This window comes from Sciurus carolinensis, chromosome 8 (genome assembly GCF_902686445.1).
Source record: "Sciurus carolinensis chromosome 8, mSciCar1.2, whole genome shotgun sequence".
NCBI lineage: Eukaryota > Metazoa > Chordata > Mammalia > Rodentia > Sciuridae > Sciurus > Sciurus carolinensis.
This window is the reverse complement of record NC_062220.1, coordinates 24632501-24652212: the sequence shown is the minus strand read 5'-3', so window position 1 is coordinate 24652212 and position 19712 is coordinate 24632501. Positions and strand designations below refer to the sequence as shown.

The following is a 19712-nucleotide window of genomic DNA, read 5'->3' as shown; positions in this document are numbered from 1 at the left end:
AATCAATTTTAAATGATTGTCTTCTTTCATCTAAGCTTATTACCTATTATACTATAAATCATTTTCTCTCTTATTTTGGGATTGAGAGCTGGGGAAACCCAACACTACAAGATAAAATGAGTGTGAGTCAGAATGATAGTATTGTGGTGTTTGATTTTACCATAAAGATGAGATAAGTAGTTTGGTCCATACAATCAAGTCAAGGGAGAGAAACCTATGGACTGGGAGGAATACCTTGCTTAGGATTGACTGTGCCTGCCAAATACTGTGGTTTCTTCTTTTCTCTTCCTCTTTCACTGGGCTGGTCTCCCCTTAACATATTTTCTGAACCACAGTAATTGAGTCTGTAGGAGTCACAGTCAATCCAGTGCCATTGTGTAATAGCATGTGTTCCTCAAACCTGGTAAATTTATCACTGTAGTTCTTTAATTTGATTATATTCATCCTAAAATTTTTCAGTCTAACAGCACTTGGTCCTGATAATACTTGGTTCCAAGTCATAGTTAATAGAAGGTGTTATTCCTTTTCAGGCATACAGTAGTATCTCTCTTTCACCCTGGTTTTACATTTTTATGACATCTTTATGGCACAACTGTATTTCTCTCTGAGTATATGGCTTAACCATAGCATCCTTCATGTGCACTGAGGGCTGCTCTGATTGAGCTTCAGCATTTTCAGGTAAGGATCAGTTGATACATTGAGAGCCTGTTGGATAATATCTGTTTTACATGGTTCTTTCTTTAAATGCTGTGCTCTATTCTTGTATTAAAAATAGCTGGCAGGGGCTTGGGAACCTTAGTGGTAGACCACTTGCCTAGTATGCTCATGGCCCTGGATTTAATTCCTAGTGTCACAGAAATAAATAAACGAATAAACAAACAAACTAACTAAAAAAATCTGGCAACACAATCTATCAAAGCCTATTTCTACCTTGGGTTGTCAGTGGAATGGCCTCATTACTGGGTCTTACCATGATAGTTTACTTATTAAAAATTTAGTTATCGAGGCATGATAATCCCAGCAACTCAGAAAGTGAGGCAGGAGGACCCCAAGTTCAAGGTCAGACTTAACAACAACTTACTGAGACCCTGTGTCAACATAAAATAAAAATGGCAAGGGATGTAGATCAGTGGTAGAATGCCCTTTGGTTCAATTTCCACAAGAAGGTGATATTTGAGCAGACTTTATTTATTTATATTTTGGTGGTACTGGGGATTGAACTCAGGGGCACTTTATCGCTGAACTACATTTCCAGACCTTTTTATTTTTTATTTTGAGACATGGTCTCACTTAAGTTACCAAGACTAATCTTGAACTTGCAATCCTCCTGCCTTGGTTTCCCCTGTCACTGGGATTACAGATGTGCACAGTTATACCTGGCCTGTTTGAGCAGACTTGAAGGAATTAGCCATGTGGATTTTTTGCTAAGGAGCATTTCAAGCAGAGAAAACAGCCAGTATACACGCCCTAAAGAGAGAGTGTGCCTAGTCTATTTGAGGAACAACAAGGCCAGGGTGGTTGGCCCAGGATGAGCACAGGGCAGGGAAGAGTGAAAGATGAGATCAGGCCAGATTTCATAGTGCATCCTAAGAATTCCTGATTATACTCTGGGAGAAACAGGGAACTGTTTTAGGGCTTATAACAGTTCATCTTAGTATTAATAGGATGACTTTCATTTGAAAAGGATCACCATAACTGCTATGTTGAGACTAAACTAGTTTTGCTCGTATTGCTAGGTAGACCTCCATCTTTGCCATGACACGAACCAAAGACCATCTCTTACTTCTTTTTGTGTTCTTCTGGCAGAAGGTATATGACTAAATTATATGGTCCAGAAAGGAAGATGCTCAGAAGGACTTTTGAAAAGTTAAATTGCCAATTTTTGGTGGTAGTGTTTCAGGGCATATAAAGTGAAATTTAAGGAAATAGCAAACAATTAATAATTGAAACCAGAATGTTTATTCACTGTTTAGCAAATATATACTGAATACTCATTCTGTTCTGTTTCAAGTATTAATTGGTTGAAGATATAACTGTGAGCAACATCCTGCTTCTCACAGACCTTATATTTTAGTGTGGGAGACAAATAATAAATAGTTGTTGTCAGTGCATAGCATTGAAAAAAGCAAGGTGAGGATATTGAAGATACTATTTTAGTTGGGGTGGTCAAGAAAAGTCTCTTTTAGGATATGACTTGGGGAGAAACATGAATAAAATAAATGATCTGAACATTCTGTTCAGAGAATGACAAGGTGGGAGTATAGCTCAGTGGTAGAGCACTTGCCTAGCATGAGTAAAGCCCTGGGGTTCCATCCCCAGCACCACCAAAACAAAAAGAATGGCAAATAAAACAGATAGAAACCTGCTTGGTATCTGAGGAACAGAAAAGAAGCTGTGGTGGCAGGAACAAAATGGGCAAAGGGGTGAAGACAGGCAGCTCAAGGAGGTCGGGGGCTGTGCAGGGTTTTTAGGCTATGATAAGGACTTTATTCTGAGTAGGAAGGAAACCATTGGATGGTTTCAAACCTATTAGTCACAAATCTGACTTGTGTTTTAAAAAAATTAAACTCAGAAACTTTAAAATTTTTCTTCCAGGCAAAGAATGATTTAGCCCGAGACTAACTATTCATTATATGATTTATAGAACTACAACCACAGTTGTTCTCCCTGGAAAAAAAAAAATTGATGTGCACTGTTCAAAATCATATTATATCAGTTCATGCAAGCATAATAACTGGCTAATTTATAGCAGGATGTATGCCTAGTTTGGAACAGCAGTATGCTTAGAGAAAACTTTTCCTGGTAGATTGCTTAGAGATTATAAATTCAGAGTGAAGCCACTGGGTGTCTTTTTCTTTTCTTTCATTGTTTTTTGTGGGGGTGGCACTGGGGTTTCAAACATGCTAATAAGCACGTGCTGTACAACTGAGCTTCACCCCCAGCCCCCATTTGTATGCCTTTAAGAGAGATTCATATAGCTGTGTCAGTCTTAGGTTAGGAACACTTCTATCAAGGAGTGTGACTACCACCTAGACCTTACTAGTCAGGTCATTGGAGCTCCCTGGACAACCAAGTGTCCCTTTACACCTCTTTTTAAAACTAACCTTTGAGTTCTTTTCCCTGAATCAGAGCCATTCTGGTGCTTTAGCACACAGCCTCTAGTGTCACCAGGAAATAGCTCTTGTCTTCACCTGCTTATTATCCTCCATGTGAGATTTCCAAAGGCAAAAGGATTTACCTTATATATCCTTAACTTCCAGAATGATCCATTTGCTTAAATTCTTTCTAACTATATTCACAGTATTTCCTTATAATTTTGTGTGTGTGTGTGTGCTAGGGATCAAACCCCATGCCCTTGTACATTCTAGGCAAGCACTCTAGCACTGAGCTATACCTCCAGCCCTTAAAATTCTAATTTTAAAGTAATACTTGTTTAGTTCAAAATTTCAAATAACATTAATATATTTAAAGTCAGACAAAATTGACATTATGCTATATTGTAACAGCTTGATTTCTTTCACTTAATGGTTTTCACATTAACACATACATATCTACTTTTTAAATTCTTTTAGCAGTGCTATGGATTAAACCTAGGGCCTCATTAATGATAGGCTAGGGCTCTACCACTGAGCTACATCCCAAAACCCCTACTTTGTTTTTTTAAGACTTGAATAATAGTCTGCTGTATAGAACTATCCTGATTTGCTTAGCCATTGCTTTGCTGATTTCCTTTTTTTTTTTTTTTTCTATTATTAAATAATGCTAGATTGAACATTCTTGGGCACTCATATTTCTGACTTGAGCAAATGTTTCTATAGGAATCCTAAAAGGAAAATTAATTGGTAAAAGATTAGGTACCTACAAAATTTTGCTAACTGCTGCTAAATTGCTCTCTAGAAAGACTGAACCAATTTATAATACTCGATGTTTCAAGAAATTTTATATATGTTTTTTATCTAATAAAGAAATGCCTCAGACCATTAATATGGTTCTGAATACAACGAAATATAATTATGTCTGTTTTCCCACTAGATTGGTACTTCTTCAGGGAGAAGGGCTGTGAATTTCCAAATATTAATTGAGAACCCCATTGTATGTTTAGATGGAACTTAGGGGTATAACAATGAAAAGAAGATATTGTCCCTATCCATAAATCACATTCTAATAAAGGAATCCAGTCTTACCTATATTTCTGTCCTTTACTACAATACTTAGAATATGACATGTGCTTAATAAATGATTATTGTATAACTAAAAGTATTTATCTTTGAAAACTAGTATTTGGCAGAAATTTTCAATTTTATCAAGTGAACCAACAGTGGTTTTAAAATATGAACTCCCTTTCTATTTTAGGCATTGCTTGTTGAAAGAAGGAAGCAGTTGTCTTAAGTGTACACCCTGTGACTGTTATTTGCTGCTGTTAATAAACTTAACATTTTTTCTCTTGTTCTCTGAATATACAATATACAGAAATGGAAGGAGGGTGAGCCATTGGGAGCTTTACTCTACCATACAGCATTTCTTTAAAGGCTACCTCACATTCACACTTAGGTCACAAAGCTTCTGTAACTTTAGGGTGAACCACCATCATTAATGAGGTGGAACTTGGGACATTGGGACATGAGGGCAGAACATTGGCGCCAGCATGCTGTGTCTAGGACGTTCAGCCTTCAGCTAATCCCACTCAGCTCTGATCCTCTTTTTTTGTCTGCGTCTCTCAGCACTTATGTATTCAGTTTGCACAATATTAGTTTGCACTAGTTTGCATGTTGCTTTGTAAGTATTTTCCTCTCACATATGTATTGTTTTGTGTCCCCAACTAAGTGCAAGCTTTTTGAAGGCAGAAACCACGGCTTTGGTTTCTTTTGTATTTCCCGTAGCACCTTTTACTGTGCTCAGCAGAGAGTGGGCGTACAGTATGTGTTGTGGAATGACATCCTGAGTGATCCCTCCCTGGGCCTAAGATTAAATTCCCTGAAATGGAACAGTCCTAACCAACCCAGGACAGGTATTCTCCATGTGGCATGTTGGTTGCTCCTTTCAACTTGCTATTTGAAATGGTTTTCTTCAACCTCTTTCTATCCCCAACATGGGACTTGCCATGGCTAATGATCTTGCTGTATGTGTTCTAGGCGAGTCTGCGGACACCAGAACTGACCTGGGAGCGAGTGAGATCCCAAGTTGACCATGTGATATGGCCTGATGGCAAGAGGATAGTACTGCTGGCAGAGGTAAGACTGAGGCTGGCAGATATACTCCCTGCTGTCAGGGGAGACTACAGTACCCGGTTCCCTTCCTCCTCATGTTCCCTTATCTTTTCAATCCCTTCTCTCAAACACAAGTTTAACTACTTTACCAGTGGATTTTTCTTCTCATTGTGAAAGGTCTTTTCATTCAGCAATTAAGAAACTATTTTAGTTCCCCACTTTTCACCAATTATCCTGTCTTTCCATGTCACTCTCCAGGATGAGTCAGATAATGACTATTACTGTGGAAGGAATTAACAGATAGAACCAGTGCCACTTTGAGTGATGCTTACAAAGAGATAATGGCATTTGTGGGATGATTTAATCAGTAAGCACAAAGTAGGTATTCCTGACTAAATCAGACTCTTAGGTAGGCTGGGAAAGCTAAGTCTTTGCTGACAAAGTTCCTGTTTTTTGAGTGTCCACTCCCCTGAATTGAGCCAGATGTGTAGTAGGTACTCAGCTCTATATTGGTTCTTGATATTTCCCCATCCTCGTTTCTTTTTTTTTTTTTTCTTTTTGCGGTGCTGGGGATCGAACCCAGGGCCTTGATGCTTACAAGGCAAGCACTCTACCAACTGAGCTATCTCCCCAGCCCTCGTTTCTTCTTGAGTTTCATTCCATGTAGCCTTCCTGTCATGTCAGTGTTTGGCTACTCTTCCTTCCCTAAAGGCTTCTCTTCCCCAGTCCTGGAATCCTGATTGCTATAATGAATAAGCCCTGTTCTTATTGCTTTCTCTTCAGGGAAAGACACCAAAATAACAAGGAGGATAATAATGCTCCCCTTGGGTTTTGATTTTCAGTTATTTTCTTTTTTATATTAAAGAAACTGAATTTTAAAATGTTTAACTGATAGCCTATTTTTACCTAGGGGCCCATAAAGTTAGGTTTGAACATCTTCTTCTTTTCCTAACTCATCTCACTTTCTCAAATACTTTAGGACATTTGTACAAGGACTGAATTATTTCTTCACAAAGAAAGACTGGGTATGGAGAAGGGATGGGCAGGTTGTTTAAATGGGCATTAATAGCCCACAGTCTGGTAACTTATTTCTAGTTTCCCTGAGAGGTTCCACTTAGTAATTTTGGTGTCAAAATCAAGCAGACAGGTGTTTTTTGCTATATGGTTAGGCAAAAAGAGTGCTCAGGCTCCCTAGAAAACAAAATAGGCAAGTGTGGCATGGAGGCAGTTTCTAAGTCTTCTATCTGAGCTGCACACTCAAAAGTCAAAGTTATAAGCTAGGGATGTAGCTCAATAGTAGAGCACTTGTCCATCATGCATGACGCCATGGGTTCCATCACTGGCAACACACACACACACACACACACACACACACACACACACGAAGAATCAAGGCTGCCCTTGAATTAAGAAGAAATAATCTGAGGAAGAAGCAAAAAATCGTCAGTTTCCTAAATTCATGGATATCTCTCCTCACAACCTGGAGAGACCCCCACCTGACAAGATCATTGCCTAGAACAGTCTTTCAAAGGGATGTTAGTCCTCAGAAGGAGCATATATTGCTGTAGAGTGTAGAAAATTCAAGAGAAATATTCCTTTCCTTGGCAGTATTATGTGACTATGCCTACTCCTTTTTACATAATTCTAAAAATTATTTAGCTATACCTTCATCAAATTTTCCAAAATTTTTAGTGATTTTTTTTTTTTTTTTTTTTTTGCAGTGCTGGGCATCGAACCCAGGGTCTCGTGCTTGCAAGGCAAGCACTCTACCAACTGAGCTATCTCCCCAGCCCTTTTTTAGTGATTTTATTTAGATGTTACTTAATTCCAAAGTCATACAAAAGGTCAATATCAGTGATCATCAGGGAAATGTTTTTTGGTGTTTTGGGTTTTTTTGTTTTGTTTTGTTTTGTGTTTTTCAGTGCTAGTGATTGAACCCAGAGTCTTGTGCACACTAGGCAAGTAGTCTACCACTGAACCATGTCCCCAGCCCAGGGTAAACTTCAAGAAGATATCATCTAACTCTAGTTTAGAATGATCATTATTACCTGGTCATATACCTATTACAGTGATACACACTTGTAATCCCAGCAACGCAGGAGGCTGAGACAGGAAGATCATAAGGTCAAGGCCAGTCTCAGCAACTTAGCAAGGTCTCAAGCAACTTAGTGAGATTCTGTCTCAAACTAAAAACTGGGGATGTAGCTCATATTAAAGTGTTCCTTGGTTTAATCCCTAGCACCGAAAAAAAAGATGAAAGATAACAAATGCTGGTGAGGATGTAGAGAAAAGGAAACCCTTGAACACTATTGATGAGAATGTAAATTTGTACAGCCATTATGAAAAACAGTATAGAGTTTCCTCAAAAATTAAAAACGGAACTATCATCCAGCAATCCCACGATGTGGTGTATATCCAAAGGAATGAAGTAAGTTTGTCAAAGAGACATCTGCACTCCATTGCAGCACTGTTCACGATGGTCAGAAAATGGAAATAACCAAAATGTCCATTAACTGATTAATGAATAAAGAAAATGTTACACATATACACAATACAGTACTATTTAGCCATAAAAAGTATGAAATCCTGTCATTTATCTATTGGAAATCATTTTGTTAGGCACAGAAAGGTAAATACTACATGAACTCACATATGGAACGTGATCTCATAAAAGTTGAGAGTAAAATGGTGGTTACCAGAGGATGGGGAGAGTAGCAGGGAGGGAGGGATAGAGAAAGGTTGGTCAGTGGGTACTAAGTCATAGTTAGATAGGAATAAGAAGTTCTGTTATTTTATTGTACAGTAAGATGATTACAGATTACAATTATGTAGTATGTATTTCAAAAGCTAGAAGAAAGACTTTTTTTTTTTTTGTACTGGGGATCTAACCCAGGGTTGCTTAACCACTGAGCCACATTCCCAGCCCCTTTTTTGTATTTTCTTTAATGTCAGGGTCTTGCTAAGTTGCTTAAAGCCTTGCCAAGTCACTGAAGCTGGCTTTGAACTCATGATCCTCCTGCCTCAGCCTCCCTAACCACTGGGATCACATGCATGCACACAGCACCTGACCAATTTTAATTTTTATGTACCAGTTAAAAATAAAAAATTTTTAAAGCGCTTAAAAAATAAAATAGATGTCAGTTAACTCCTATGTATTAAACACCTTCTTTTTGTCTATGAGTGTTAGTAGGGAAAGGTTTGGGAAATAGCAGTCATGCTCTTATCTCACTCTTCAAAGCCAGTGACACTCCTATCCCCTTTGTGTCTTTACCTTTGATCACTAGGGTCGTCTGCTGAACCTAAGCTGCTCCACAGTGCCTACATTTGTGCTCTCAATCACTGCTACTACTCAGGTGAGACCTTCAGAGTAGAACAACAGTGGGCTGGAGAGGGTGTTTAGACCAGCTGGGTTTACTCAATACAAGGTAGATAACTGTGAATGGCACATCAGCATCCCTCTCTCTGCTTTTCTAGGCTCTCGCCTTGATAGAGCTTTACAATGCTCCTGAGGGTCGCTACAAGCAGGATGTCTACCTGTTGCCTAAGAAAATGGGTAAGTACATGCTCTTCCTTCCCCATTCTTACCAAAGTAGTTCAGAGTCAGAGGTTAAAGGAAGCTGGGGGCATTAATTTCTTATGGGTAGGGGGAAAAAAAGACATCTTTATCTTATAAAGTAGTAGCTAGGAGTCCTAGATTCCATTTCCAGATGATTTATCCCATTTCCTACATGGGTTGCCCTAGTGAAGTTCTGACATTTTGTTGTGATTCAGCTTACCTGCCTATGAATTTTTAGGATTTTTCTCTCAAAGTATCTTGTATGTACAAATCTCAGAGAGAGAAAAATCTCCCCCTCCAAAAGAGAAATCATCTCTACCATGTGACATCTGATTTATTCCATTTTAGGCTGCTTAACAGCCCCTGCTTTTCATACTACACCTTCTAATGGCTAGCCCCCTTGCCTCAGACCAAAGAGACTGAGTGGTTCTTGTTAAGAGTGTAGTTAGGTGGGTGTTCAGTACAAGAGTAACATTAAACTCTACTAAATTTTTAAAGAGCCTGCCTTAAACACTGGAATTGACCCAATGTGTTTACAAATACCTCAGTCAAAGATCAGGGAATATATCGACTTCTGGTTTTGTTTCAGCATCTGAAACAAATGGGATACTTTCCCTTTAATAGACAGTTGAAAGAATATAAAGGAAATGCAGCAGTTCATGTTTTGACTGAATATATAATGAAGTTGGGTAGACCAAACAGATACTTAGGAAATGACATAAAATCATGTTATTCATAATTTATGAATATTTACTTATTGTACAGTGTATTCAAATAATAAAATAGAAGCCAAAACCCATAAGAAGGAAGAGTACTGAAAGTAAAGCAAACAACATAGTAGTATTCTGAATTATTTCTTTCCAGTTTGCCTGAATGACCCGAAGTATAGAGTCCAAGGCAGAACTAAAGTTGTAGCCTCCCATTATTTAGTTCCCCTACTATCCCATTTTTTTCTTTTAGACCCTAAGGCCTGTTCCTTGTTTCATTTCTCTGTCTCACCCCTCTGGGAAGAAGGAAAGGTTCAAGGCTGAAAGAGTAAGGAGGAAATGTTATGGCTTTGAAAGGCACTGGGCTTGAAGCTGAAAGCAATCATTCCTTAGAATTGAGGGTCATTGAGCAAAAGTTAAATTTTTATCACTTAGCTCCAGGAATTAGAAGGTATCTTACAACATTTTCAGGCCCAGTTTGGGGAGAACAGCCAGATAGAGGCATGAATGCTCATACCAGGACTTGTGTGGTCTGTTCCAGATGAGTACGTGGCGAGCCTACACCTGCCCACCTTTGATGCCCACCTGACAGAACTGACAGATGAACAGGCCAAGTATCTGGGACTCAACAAGAATGGGCCCTTCAAGCCTAATTACTACAGGTGCTTGGGCTCCCCAGAAACCAGGGAATCCGGGTAGTTAAGAATTTCCTGCTCTGGTATTGGTCTTCTTAGCCCCTACCACATAAATCTACATGAACACAGAATAAATCCACCACCTGCTCAGTGCCACCTGCAAAGAACTCTTTGAGACCTTCTGCCAACATTAGTGTTCCCTTTTCGCAAGAAATACTGTCCTTTTTTCATTGATGTGCAGAAAAGCTATAGTCATGTACACTCACCGTACACTCCAGAAAAGCCCCTGCCTCCCTGTTACACCTTTAAGTAGACTCTTCATGCTCCAGCGTCCCCACTAGCTGATAAAATCAGTCTTGCCTTTCTTTTTCCCTCCAGGTATTAAGTGCCTGTAACTCAAGCCAGAAGACATTATAAAGAATAGAACTCCATGCCTTTTCTCTTACTACTATCCAAGAAAGACCCAGCAAGCTGCTCCTTCAATCAGCTGCCCGCCGTGCTCACCCTGTGTGTTAGGTTATTTATTTATTAAAATCTAGAATCCTGTGCCTGTAGCCTTGGCCCAGAGTGTGGTTACTGCTCCGAGGGCCATGAGAGCTGCAGAGGACAGACTGAGGAAGGAAAGAAATCGGGGACCCATTCCTAGCACATCTTATACATCATTTCCCATTGACTCTGAATCCTCAGCAAGGGCCATTTTTCTCATGTTTAGGCTCAGGAGTTAGTCCAGGGATTCCAGGCTTCCTGTTCCCTGGGTTTTCTGGAATAAATTTTTAGCATCTGCCTTTCTTACCTTTGGCCCTTCCCCAGTGAGGCCTTTGGGAGCCACCGAATTAACATGGCCTGGGTTCCCAGCCTTGACCATCACTATCACTGCCTTCTTTATAAAAAGGCTAGTCAGGAAGGAGTGTTAAGGCCTTGACAAGCTGCAGTAAGAACTCAGCTGTGCCTATGACTGTGCCTACTGGGGTGTCCTTCCTTACCCAGCATTCCTTTCTTCTTGAATATTTATATCCTTTTTAATGCTTTCTGGTTCCAAGAGGGATATGCCACCAACTCTGATGTTTGTCAGACATTTTTTTTTTTTAACCATATTTCCAGCCCCATCAAACTCTACTCAGGAAGTGAGAGCCAGCTCCACTGGGACCCATAGTTTTGCTTTATTGTCATTTAACTGGATAGTTTCCCAGGAAGACCCCTCCACATTGGCACTGTCTCAGAAAAGGAGGACTTATTGTGAAACAATGCTTCATTAAACTTTTGTTACCATCTAAAACTACTTCTGAAACTGAGTAAGGAAAGGCATGCTTTCCCTAGTATTTAGAGGTTTAAGTCTTTGGAAATGGGACAGGTCTTTTAGGCCCATTGCTTGACACCCTTAAGAAGCAGGTGTGTCTGTTCCCAGAAAAGACTTGGCAGCTTGACTGGCTGAGGGGTAGAGATGACACTGTAAACTGTATCCAGATGATCAAAACTAGTTTGACTAGCTGGAACCTCATCATTCATTCATCTCTTTGACCATTGCCATGATGAAACCAACTGCAATCTGGTCTTCTGCTGGCATATCTTTGTGTTCTGACCTCTTCCATTTAAGAACTCTGTTTTAGAGTTTGTTTCTTGAGTAACTCCAACATTATTTAAAAAATTAGTAATGCAAGCAGCATGAAATTTTATATCCCACCCAAAAGTTGAATTCCTGTTAGAGACTAACTTGCTGACTTCAAGGTTTCCATTGGGACCACATTGGTTCTAAGAATTGAAGTCTGGAATGACCCTAGGAATCTTGAATTAAATGAGTCTCTCTTTCCTCAGCCAACCCTATGTGGGTTTTTTTGTTTGTTTGTTTTGTGGTGTTGGGAATCAAACCCAGCAAGTGCTTGTAAGGCAAGCACTTTACCGACTGAGCTATCTCCCCAGCCCCTCAGCCAACCCTATTTAATGCTCTCATGTTTGCTTCCCATTTTTTTCTTATGATGATCTGCCTCAAAAGTCTCAAGACCAAGGTGACTCAAGGAAATACCAGACCACCAAGAGTCACTATAACCTTCCTGTCCTGATCCTCCTCTACCTCTGCCCTCTTCAACTTCCCCTGGTCTTCACGTATACCCTTGGAGCTAGTCTGGAAATGTCCTTTCTTATGGAAATACGGAAGTAGAACTTGGTAGATGGCTATTTGCACCACTAAATAGAATATAGACTCAGCCCATTGAGTCTGGTTGGAAAAGTGCCACATACATGACTATATTCTTATTTATAAGAAAGACTATAAATGCTGAAAATTCTACTAGACTACTAGGTTCCTTTTGCCTGCCCAGTTCTGACGGTTGTATTAATTAATTAGATCTCTTTATCAAAAGATTCAGATCTTACCTCATCTTATATCCAGCAGATTCCATTAGACAGATATCTGAACTCTTGCCTATTATGTTCTTAGACCAAAAATCATAACCTGCTGTTTCTCAGCAAAGCCTTGCTCTCTGTGGAGCTTACCATGTGCTGGTACTTTTAATACTCTGCCTCACGATAGTGAAGAGACTCACTCCAAATAGAAAAGGAGCCACATGGGCTTCTAGGTTGCCAGTGTTGCTGCCCATGGTGAGGTATTTGCCTCTGAGTTTCAAATGACTTCCCTACCTCTCTGGGGACCCTGTGTCATCAACCATTAAGAAGAAGGAGGCCCGGGCCTCCTATTTGGATTATTATTAGTGTTGGAGTCTGATCATTGTTCCCTCTACCCTTGGAATCAGAGCAAATGTGTCTTCTTTCCTCTAGCCTCTTACCTTAGATGCATCCTTGCTATCAGGAGGCATGGGAAAGAAGGCTAATTATCTCTATGTATGTGACCCTGGCCTGTGGGAATACATACCATTTTATCTACAATGAATTCATGCTAGTTTCAAGGTCTTTTTGCCTTCTTAATGGAAATATTCAGTTTCCTTTTTCCCATTAAGAAAAAAAATGCATCTAGTCTACCTTCCCTCTGCCCTCCCAACTCCCCATCCTACCTTCCCACGTGAGCATGGCTATCTATGGCCACACACTCCTGCAAAGCTTTTTTGCTGCTTGGCTTTTATCTGAACAGATCTGAAATTGCTGCTCCTGTGGTTATCTCAAATTAACTTTGTCATGGTTTAAAAAAAATCAAAATGCATTGTTGCATTAAGCTTTTTTAATAAAGGAAAATTATGGAAAGAAACTAGGCAACACCAGCAAATTATATGTGGACAAGTCCTAAACTATATATACATATATATAAAAATAATCATCTAGTTCTCACTATCATCTTACTAAAAGGAATGAAAACCTCTAAGGATTGCCATTTCTGAGAAGCTCTTGGAAATCTTTATGTCTAAGTGATTGTATTAGATCAGCAATAATGATTATGTAATCTCAAAAGACAAATAAAATATTCTTAAAATGGATTCTTGTCTTGAGAGTATTCCTTCTGTGAACTAGGAATTCAGAAATGAAGCCTCTGGGCAAGGATGTGAAATGCCAAAGCAGTTACCACTGGCATGTTAGAGTGAACCATACCTTGAAACCCTTATTCCATGCTGGGTCAGTCCACTAATAGCTTGTCCTCTCCCCCACCACCACATCCTGGCTATGTTTGTAAAGAATGTGCCTTCTCAGAACCACTACTCTGGGGAGTTGAGGCTATAGGCTTATTAAGGTAGAGAAACTAAAGAATGGTTCTAGGCCCCTCAAGCTCTCTATGCCCTGCCCTTAGCTGGAGAGTACAGGAGATTAATATCCCCACAGTTAGGGACCAAAGGACCCAGATACCCAGGACATAATTACAACCAGAGGAAAGTAAGAGAGAAATGAATCATGGAGGTTTTATTCTAACTTGGGTTATTTGGAGGATGAATCCAATCACCTGATCTTTCACAACTTCCAGGGCAGCCATCTTTGGGTTGCTTTCTGATAGCATCTCCTTTAATTGACAACCTAGACTAGTTCTACATACTATATGCAAAAAGTTTTCTTCCCTATCAGAATCTTCTGTCACTTCGACTTCCATTTATTTAAACTAAGGGCCCTGGATTAGAATAGTTTGGGCAGTTGGTAGTGGCTCAAAGTTGGTGCCATTCCAGTAAAGAGGAGAATGCTGCTAGCAGCTGGTAATGAGTCCTGTGAGTCAACTGACAGGATTTGTTCCCTTCCAGCAAGGCTTGACTCCTCTTTTTCGAAGAATGGATACTTAGGTACTTGGGTCTTAGGTTCAGGCTCACAGGGTCAGCCTGGCTGCCCACTGCTGTGCAAGTTTCTTCAACTCACAGTATTGTGGAAAGAACTTGGACTTAGAATCAGGTTAATTTGGGTTTGAATTCCAGCTCTGTTTTTTACAGGTTGTGTAACTTGGCCAAATTATATCCCCAATCAATGCCCTAGTTTTCTTGCCTGTGAAATAGATAATACATATCTCTTATGGTAAAGATTTAATGACCTGTTGTGTAAAAAGTACTGCTTACAAAACCTGGCACATACTGCATAAACATTAATTCCTTTTCTCATTCTAGGTAGGGCCCTATAGCCTCCATTGAATTATCACACCCACACATGCTCTTTATGGGGAAAAGAGGGTGTTCTATCCTTTTTCTACTATATTATCCTGGCTGCCTAATACCCTCAAAAACAAGGTAGTTTAAATCGTCCTGCATCTTATTTTTATGTTGTCTCAGTTCCAGGTGCTATCTGCTTAATATTTGACCTCCATGGATTAGAGTGCTTAAATGGGAAGGAGATATGTTTGATCCTTGTGACTGGTAACTATACCTAATCTATACCTTTAACCCTCTGCCAGCAGCCTGAGTTTGGGAATAAAACCTGAGTTTCAGGTACTGTGGGATTTTGGGGGGGTTGTTTTTTTGTTCTGTTGGTTCTAGGGATTGAACCCAAAGGTGCTTTACCACCAAGCTATATCCCCAGTCCATTTTACTTTTTATTTTGAGGCAGAGTCTCACTAAGTTGCTGAGACTGGTCTTGAACTTGTGATCATCCTGCCTCAGCTTCCCAAATTGTATGGATCACAGGCATGCACTACTGCACCCAGCTAGTAGTGTAGATTTTAAAATAACTTTAAAATTACCCAACACTGGCGCCATCTTTACAACATGAAAAGACATGTAGACCAGACCTGACTAATTAGCACCCAGGTACATTCTGGTCAATGGTATTGATGACTGTCATTCTTTCATTGACAAATAAGCTATAAAAAATTTATGTGCCAATTCCATGACCAATAGTTTCAAGTTTTCAGTTAATCTGTGGCTTCTGGTTACTCCTTCCAGTTTTTTTTTTTTTTTCTGAATATCTCCTTTATGACCAGTTCTGTCATACCTTTTGATTCTTTGCAATCTCCACAGCATCAATTTTTTCAAATCCCTTCTCTGAAAATAAAGCCAGGTAGAGCTCTTGGTTCAGCAACTGGCTTTTGAGGCCAGAGGGTACAGAAGAACTGTCCTCAGTTCTGCTTCCAGTGGATTCATCTCCACCCTATGCCCGAGGGATAGACTGGAAAAGGAGCAAAACCTCCAAACGGACCACTGGTGGGGATTTCTGCCTCTGGTGGGGATACTACTGATTTAGTAGGCTCTCAAAAGAATATAAAGTTCTGGGACTATCACTCCTGGAGTATGACTGCTTAGGAGAGAGATTGAGAAGAACAGTAGATAATGAATTCTTTTTAGTAAGAAACTCAATGGGCTGTGCTGTGGCAGGTTTATCACACTTTAGTGGATAGGCGTGGGCTGGGAATTTAAATGCAGCTATAAATTTTTAAGAGTAACAAATTATTCTCTGAAAAAAATTCAAAATCAAATAATTTAGGCCTCGAGCCAGTGAATTTCCTGGAAATTCACATCAGCTCAATTCTGAACTAGGGGATCTCAATAGGCGTTTTTCCTCCCCAGTACATCTGCAATATCTAGAGACATTTTTGGTTCTCACAATTAAGAGTCTGCTACTGGCATCTACTGAGGGGAGGTCATGCATCCTACAATGCATGGGGACAATCTCTCAATATTTTTTTCAGCCCCAAATGTCAGTAGGACAGAGGTTGTGAAACCCTGTGTTAAACCTACATAAATGAAGTGTACAAAAATGAATGACACTTGAAACTTGGACCTTCTCCCAAGCTTATATTCACGTTGGGGTAGCCTTGGGAATGGGAGAGGAATGGGAAGATGGGTGGAGTCAGTAAGGAGATGTAGGGGGCCATGGAGAGAAAGGAACCCAGAAATCTCCAAGGGACGTTTCTCTCATGCCTGCTTTTATCTCTCGCCTACCAACCAGCAAAAGGGAAGAGTGAAAGAGATACGGCAAGAAAGGGATGGAGTTATCCCTAAGATGGAAACGGGGAAATAATTCCTTTGGGAAATGCTAAGATTTGGATCAAGGCAAAGGGGGGTGTCAAAAAGACTTTCTGAAGGAAGAAAGGGTGATAACTAACTAGAATGTTTAAGGAAGAACCGAAGTCGACCAAGAAAACAAGTTTCCTCCAGAGAACAACATAGGCAGGACACAGACAAGATACAATATACCTTGGGAACTGCCAGCAAGGAGTACTCTGTGAGTACCTGTTTCCTCATCAATAATAATTGACTCGTGAACATAACCTGTCCGAGAGAGGCGTGACCGATACCTGTGAAGTGCCTAGTGTAATGCCTGCCTGGCACCAGCACAGTTCAACAAGTCCCCAAATCCTTCCCTACAGCAACTGGGCTGTGGATAGTGATTTGGTTCCCTCATTCCCTTAGTCGATTTGTTTGAGGCTTCCATTACCAAGTCAGAACTGCCAAAAAAAAAAAAAAAAAAAAAAAAAAAAAAAAATGCCGCAAGCTGCTTTTTGGGTAAATTCAGGAGCAGGCAGACCACACAGCCTTCATTGCCCCTAGTAACACCGAGTCCCTAGGAAGGATCTCAGAAAGCAAAGGAAGGAAAGGGGAGAGAGAAGTAGGACTTGATGTCCACTCACACCATGAGTAAGGTACCGGTACAGAGAGAAGGGAAGATAGCCAGGAGCAGCCCTCAAAGCACCAATCCTACCCCTCAACCCTCAGTCTCCCAGCCAGCCGTCACTCTGGGAGGGATGCGTTTTCTTCAGAAAGCTTCCCGAGAGAGCGATCCCTCTGCCCGGCGGTGCCATCCTTCCCCTGCGACTAAGCAGAATGTGGGACGTGTGCAGCAGCCAGGATTTGGGGGTCCGTGTTGTGATGATGGGGAAATGCAGACGCAGTGGGGCAGGGGGCGGTGACTAGAGCTCCCAGAAAATGTCTCTGTTTGGAAGGGGAAGAGTGCTAAGAGACACCAAGCGAGAAGCGAAGACATAAACTGCCTTAAGGTCAAGGTACTGGTGGAGGGAGGTGGAGCGGGAAGCCACCTAAGAGTGTCTAGCTACCAGCAACGCCGCAGGAAATTTTTTTAAAAAGATAAGAAAAGACGGTGGGGAGGGTAGAAATATTCCTTGAAAGAGCCCCCACCTCCTCCCAGTCCCGCTCCGACCGGTCCAGCAGCCAATCCCGCAGCGGGGTGGGGCCTCTGGGAGCGGCCCCAGCCAATAGTGGTGGAGGGGCGGGGCCAGACTCCGGGCGCGCGGCGGCGGGGTCGCCCCGGGCAGAGATCGCTGAAGCGCGTCACTGACCAGCGGCATGGAGGACCCCGGGGCGCCCGGGGCCGGGGGACTGCCCACCAATGGCAATGGCAATGACAACGGCAACGGCAACGGCAACGGCGGTGGCAAAGGGAAGCAGGCGGCACCTAAGGGCCGGGAGGCGTTCCGCAGCCAGCGGCGGGAGTCGGAGGTGAGGAGTCCAGAGAGCCTTGGTTGGGGCTGGGAGACGCCTGCGGGCGGGAAGCGGCGGCTGAGGTGATTCGGCCTGGGCGGAGCAGCCCCCGGTGCTCGCGGGCGGCCCTCCGGAGCTGGTGCCTGCAGGGTCCGCCGCAGCGGGACTTGGTTCTGCAGCACGACCCTTCGCACGTCTTGCTGTGGGTCTTGCTTCCAAGCCCTCTGGCCTCCCCTGCCGCCTCTGGCACCAAGATGCCCCGCGGGCGAACGTACTTTTCAAATATTAATCTCATACGGTCGCAGCACCTCGAATCAGGAATTCGGATCCGGATTTACAGGGGAGGGACAGATGCAGAGAAGTTAAGAGACTGACCTGAGGGGTGGGAGGCGGGAGCTGGCCATGGAGGGAAGGTCGACGAATGGGTGCCCCCTCTCCCACTCGGGTGTGTACGGCGGGTCCCCGGGCTGGCCCACATTGGCCGCGGGGCTCCTGCCCTTCTGCCATCCCCTATCCACTGGGTAGTGGTAGCGGTCTAGGGAGCACCGGCGGACATCAGGCCCCTGCCTGCAAGGGTTAAATGAGACAGAATTCAGGTTGGGGCTGTTTGAATGGAACTGTCCCAAGATACAGCTAGGAGTATGAATATTTGGGTCTCTTGCTCCTCTTCTAAAAAAGAAATCCTAACTAGGACGACGAAAGGACTGAATTATTATCACTCCTCCACACCCTCACCCAGCCAGTTTCCATCAACTATCCAAGAGTAGAATTGATCTGAGCAGTGATCAGGCGAATAGATCAGAAACTGTCAAAGGGAAGAGTCTTTTGGTATCATCTGCTCTATTCCTTTCATTTACACAGTAAAAGAGACAGAACTAATTTGTCCAAGATCAGACATCTGGCATAGTGAGTGGTTAAGAACACCAAGCTTCTTGGTTGGTCAGACCAGGTTTTGAATCCTGTACTACCATCTATGTGACTTTTGGCAAATTACCAAACCTCTCTGAGCTCCAATTTCTTCATCTGTAAAATAGGGTTAGCACTGCCTACCTCAGAAGGTTGTGATAAAGTCATTAATTAATTGGTCATTACATAGTATCTCTTATTATATTACTATCATCATCATCATCATCATATCAAGTGGCAGAGCTAGGACTAAAAGCCAGGTCTTGGTGTACCAGTTCACAATTTACCACTTAGATAGCATTGCACAGCTTCCCAAGTGATTTCAGGTAAGCTTCCCATTCAGACACAAGCTGAATAGGAATTGTCTTCTTCCTTTTCATTCCTTTTCCCTTTCCTTCCCCAGCAGTTGACCTCAGAGCCTGGCAAATGCTAAGTATGTGCTTTACCATGTAAACTTCCAGCCCCTGCTTTCTAAAAGAAAGAGGTAGAGGAGGTGAAAAGGCTGGCTCAAAGTCACCATCTCCAACAGAGCTCAGCCCTGTCTTCTGGATTATATCTACATCATTTCCCTCCCTCCCTAAGGAACTGGTGTGCTTCCTTCCACTACAGAAGTGCTCAAAAATTTTTTGGCAAAAGATGAATTATTTATTAATTCAGCAATACATGTTAATTTAGAACCTACATATTAAGTTCTCAGTCTCACAAAGTTATTGAGGCCTTTTTATATGTAAGGCATTGTTTTAGGTGCTAGGGATACATCAGTGAACAAAAAAGGTCTTTGCCCTTGTGCAGTTTACTAGAAAATGGGGGCAGGGAGGCAGACAATCAACAAATATAATCATTTCAGAGTGATATAGTCTGTGAGAGAATAAAAAACAGTCCCTACCCATAATCCTTTCTGAAGTTGGAGGCAT

The 19712-nt window shown here is 41.6% G+C and overlaps 2 protein-coding genes across 11 annotated transcripts in view; both read left to right on the top strand.

Moving 5' to 3' along the window:
- Positions 1–10659, top strand: part of Ahcyl2 (adenosylhomocysteinase like 2) — a 173907-nt gene extending 163248 nt beyond the window's left edge. For all 10 annotated transcript variants that reach the window (XM_047560426.1, XM_047560425.1, XM_047560424.1 and 7 more), the window contains 5 exons: positions 5133–5231; positions 8492–8560; positions 8682–8760; positions 10012–10132; positions 10484–10659. In XM_047560426.1, the coding sequence (XP_047416382.1) occupies positions 5133–5231; positions 8492–8560; positions 8682–8760; positions 10012–10132; positions 10484–10490 (375 nt within the window). In that variant the 3' untranslated portion in view covers positions 10491–10659. The remainder of the gene's footprint in view (positions 1–5132; positions 5232–8491; positions 8561–8681; positions 8761–10011; positions 10133–10483) is intronic.
- A 7056-nt stretch (positions 10660–17715) lies between these two features.
- Positions 17716–19712, top strand: part of Strip2 (striatin interacting protein 2) — a 44539-nt gene continuing 42542 nt past the window's right edge. The window contains exon 1 of the mRNA XM_047561988.1: positions 17716–17910. Within this exon, the coding sequence (XP_047417944.1) occupies positions 17758–17910 (153 nt within the window). The 5' untranslated portion in view covers positions 17716–17757. The remainder of the gene's footprint in view (positions 17911–19712) is intronic.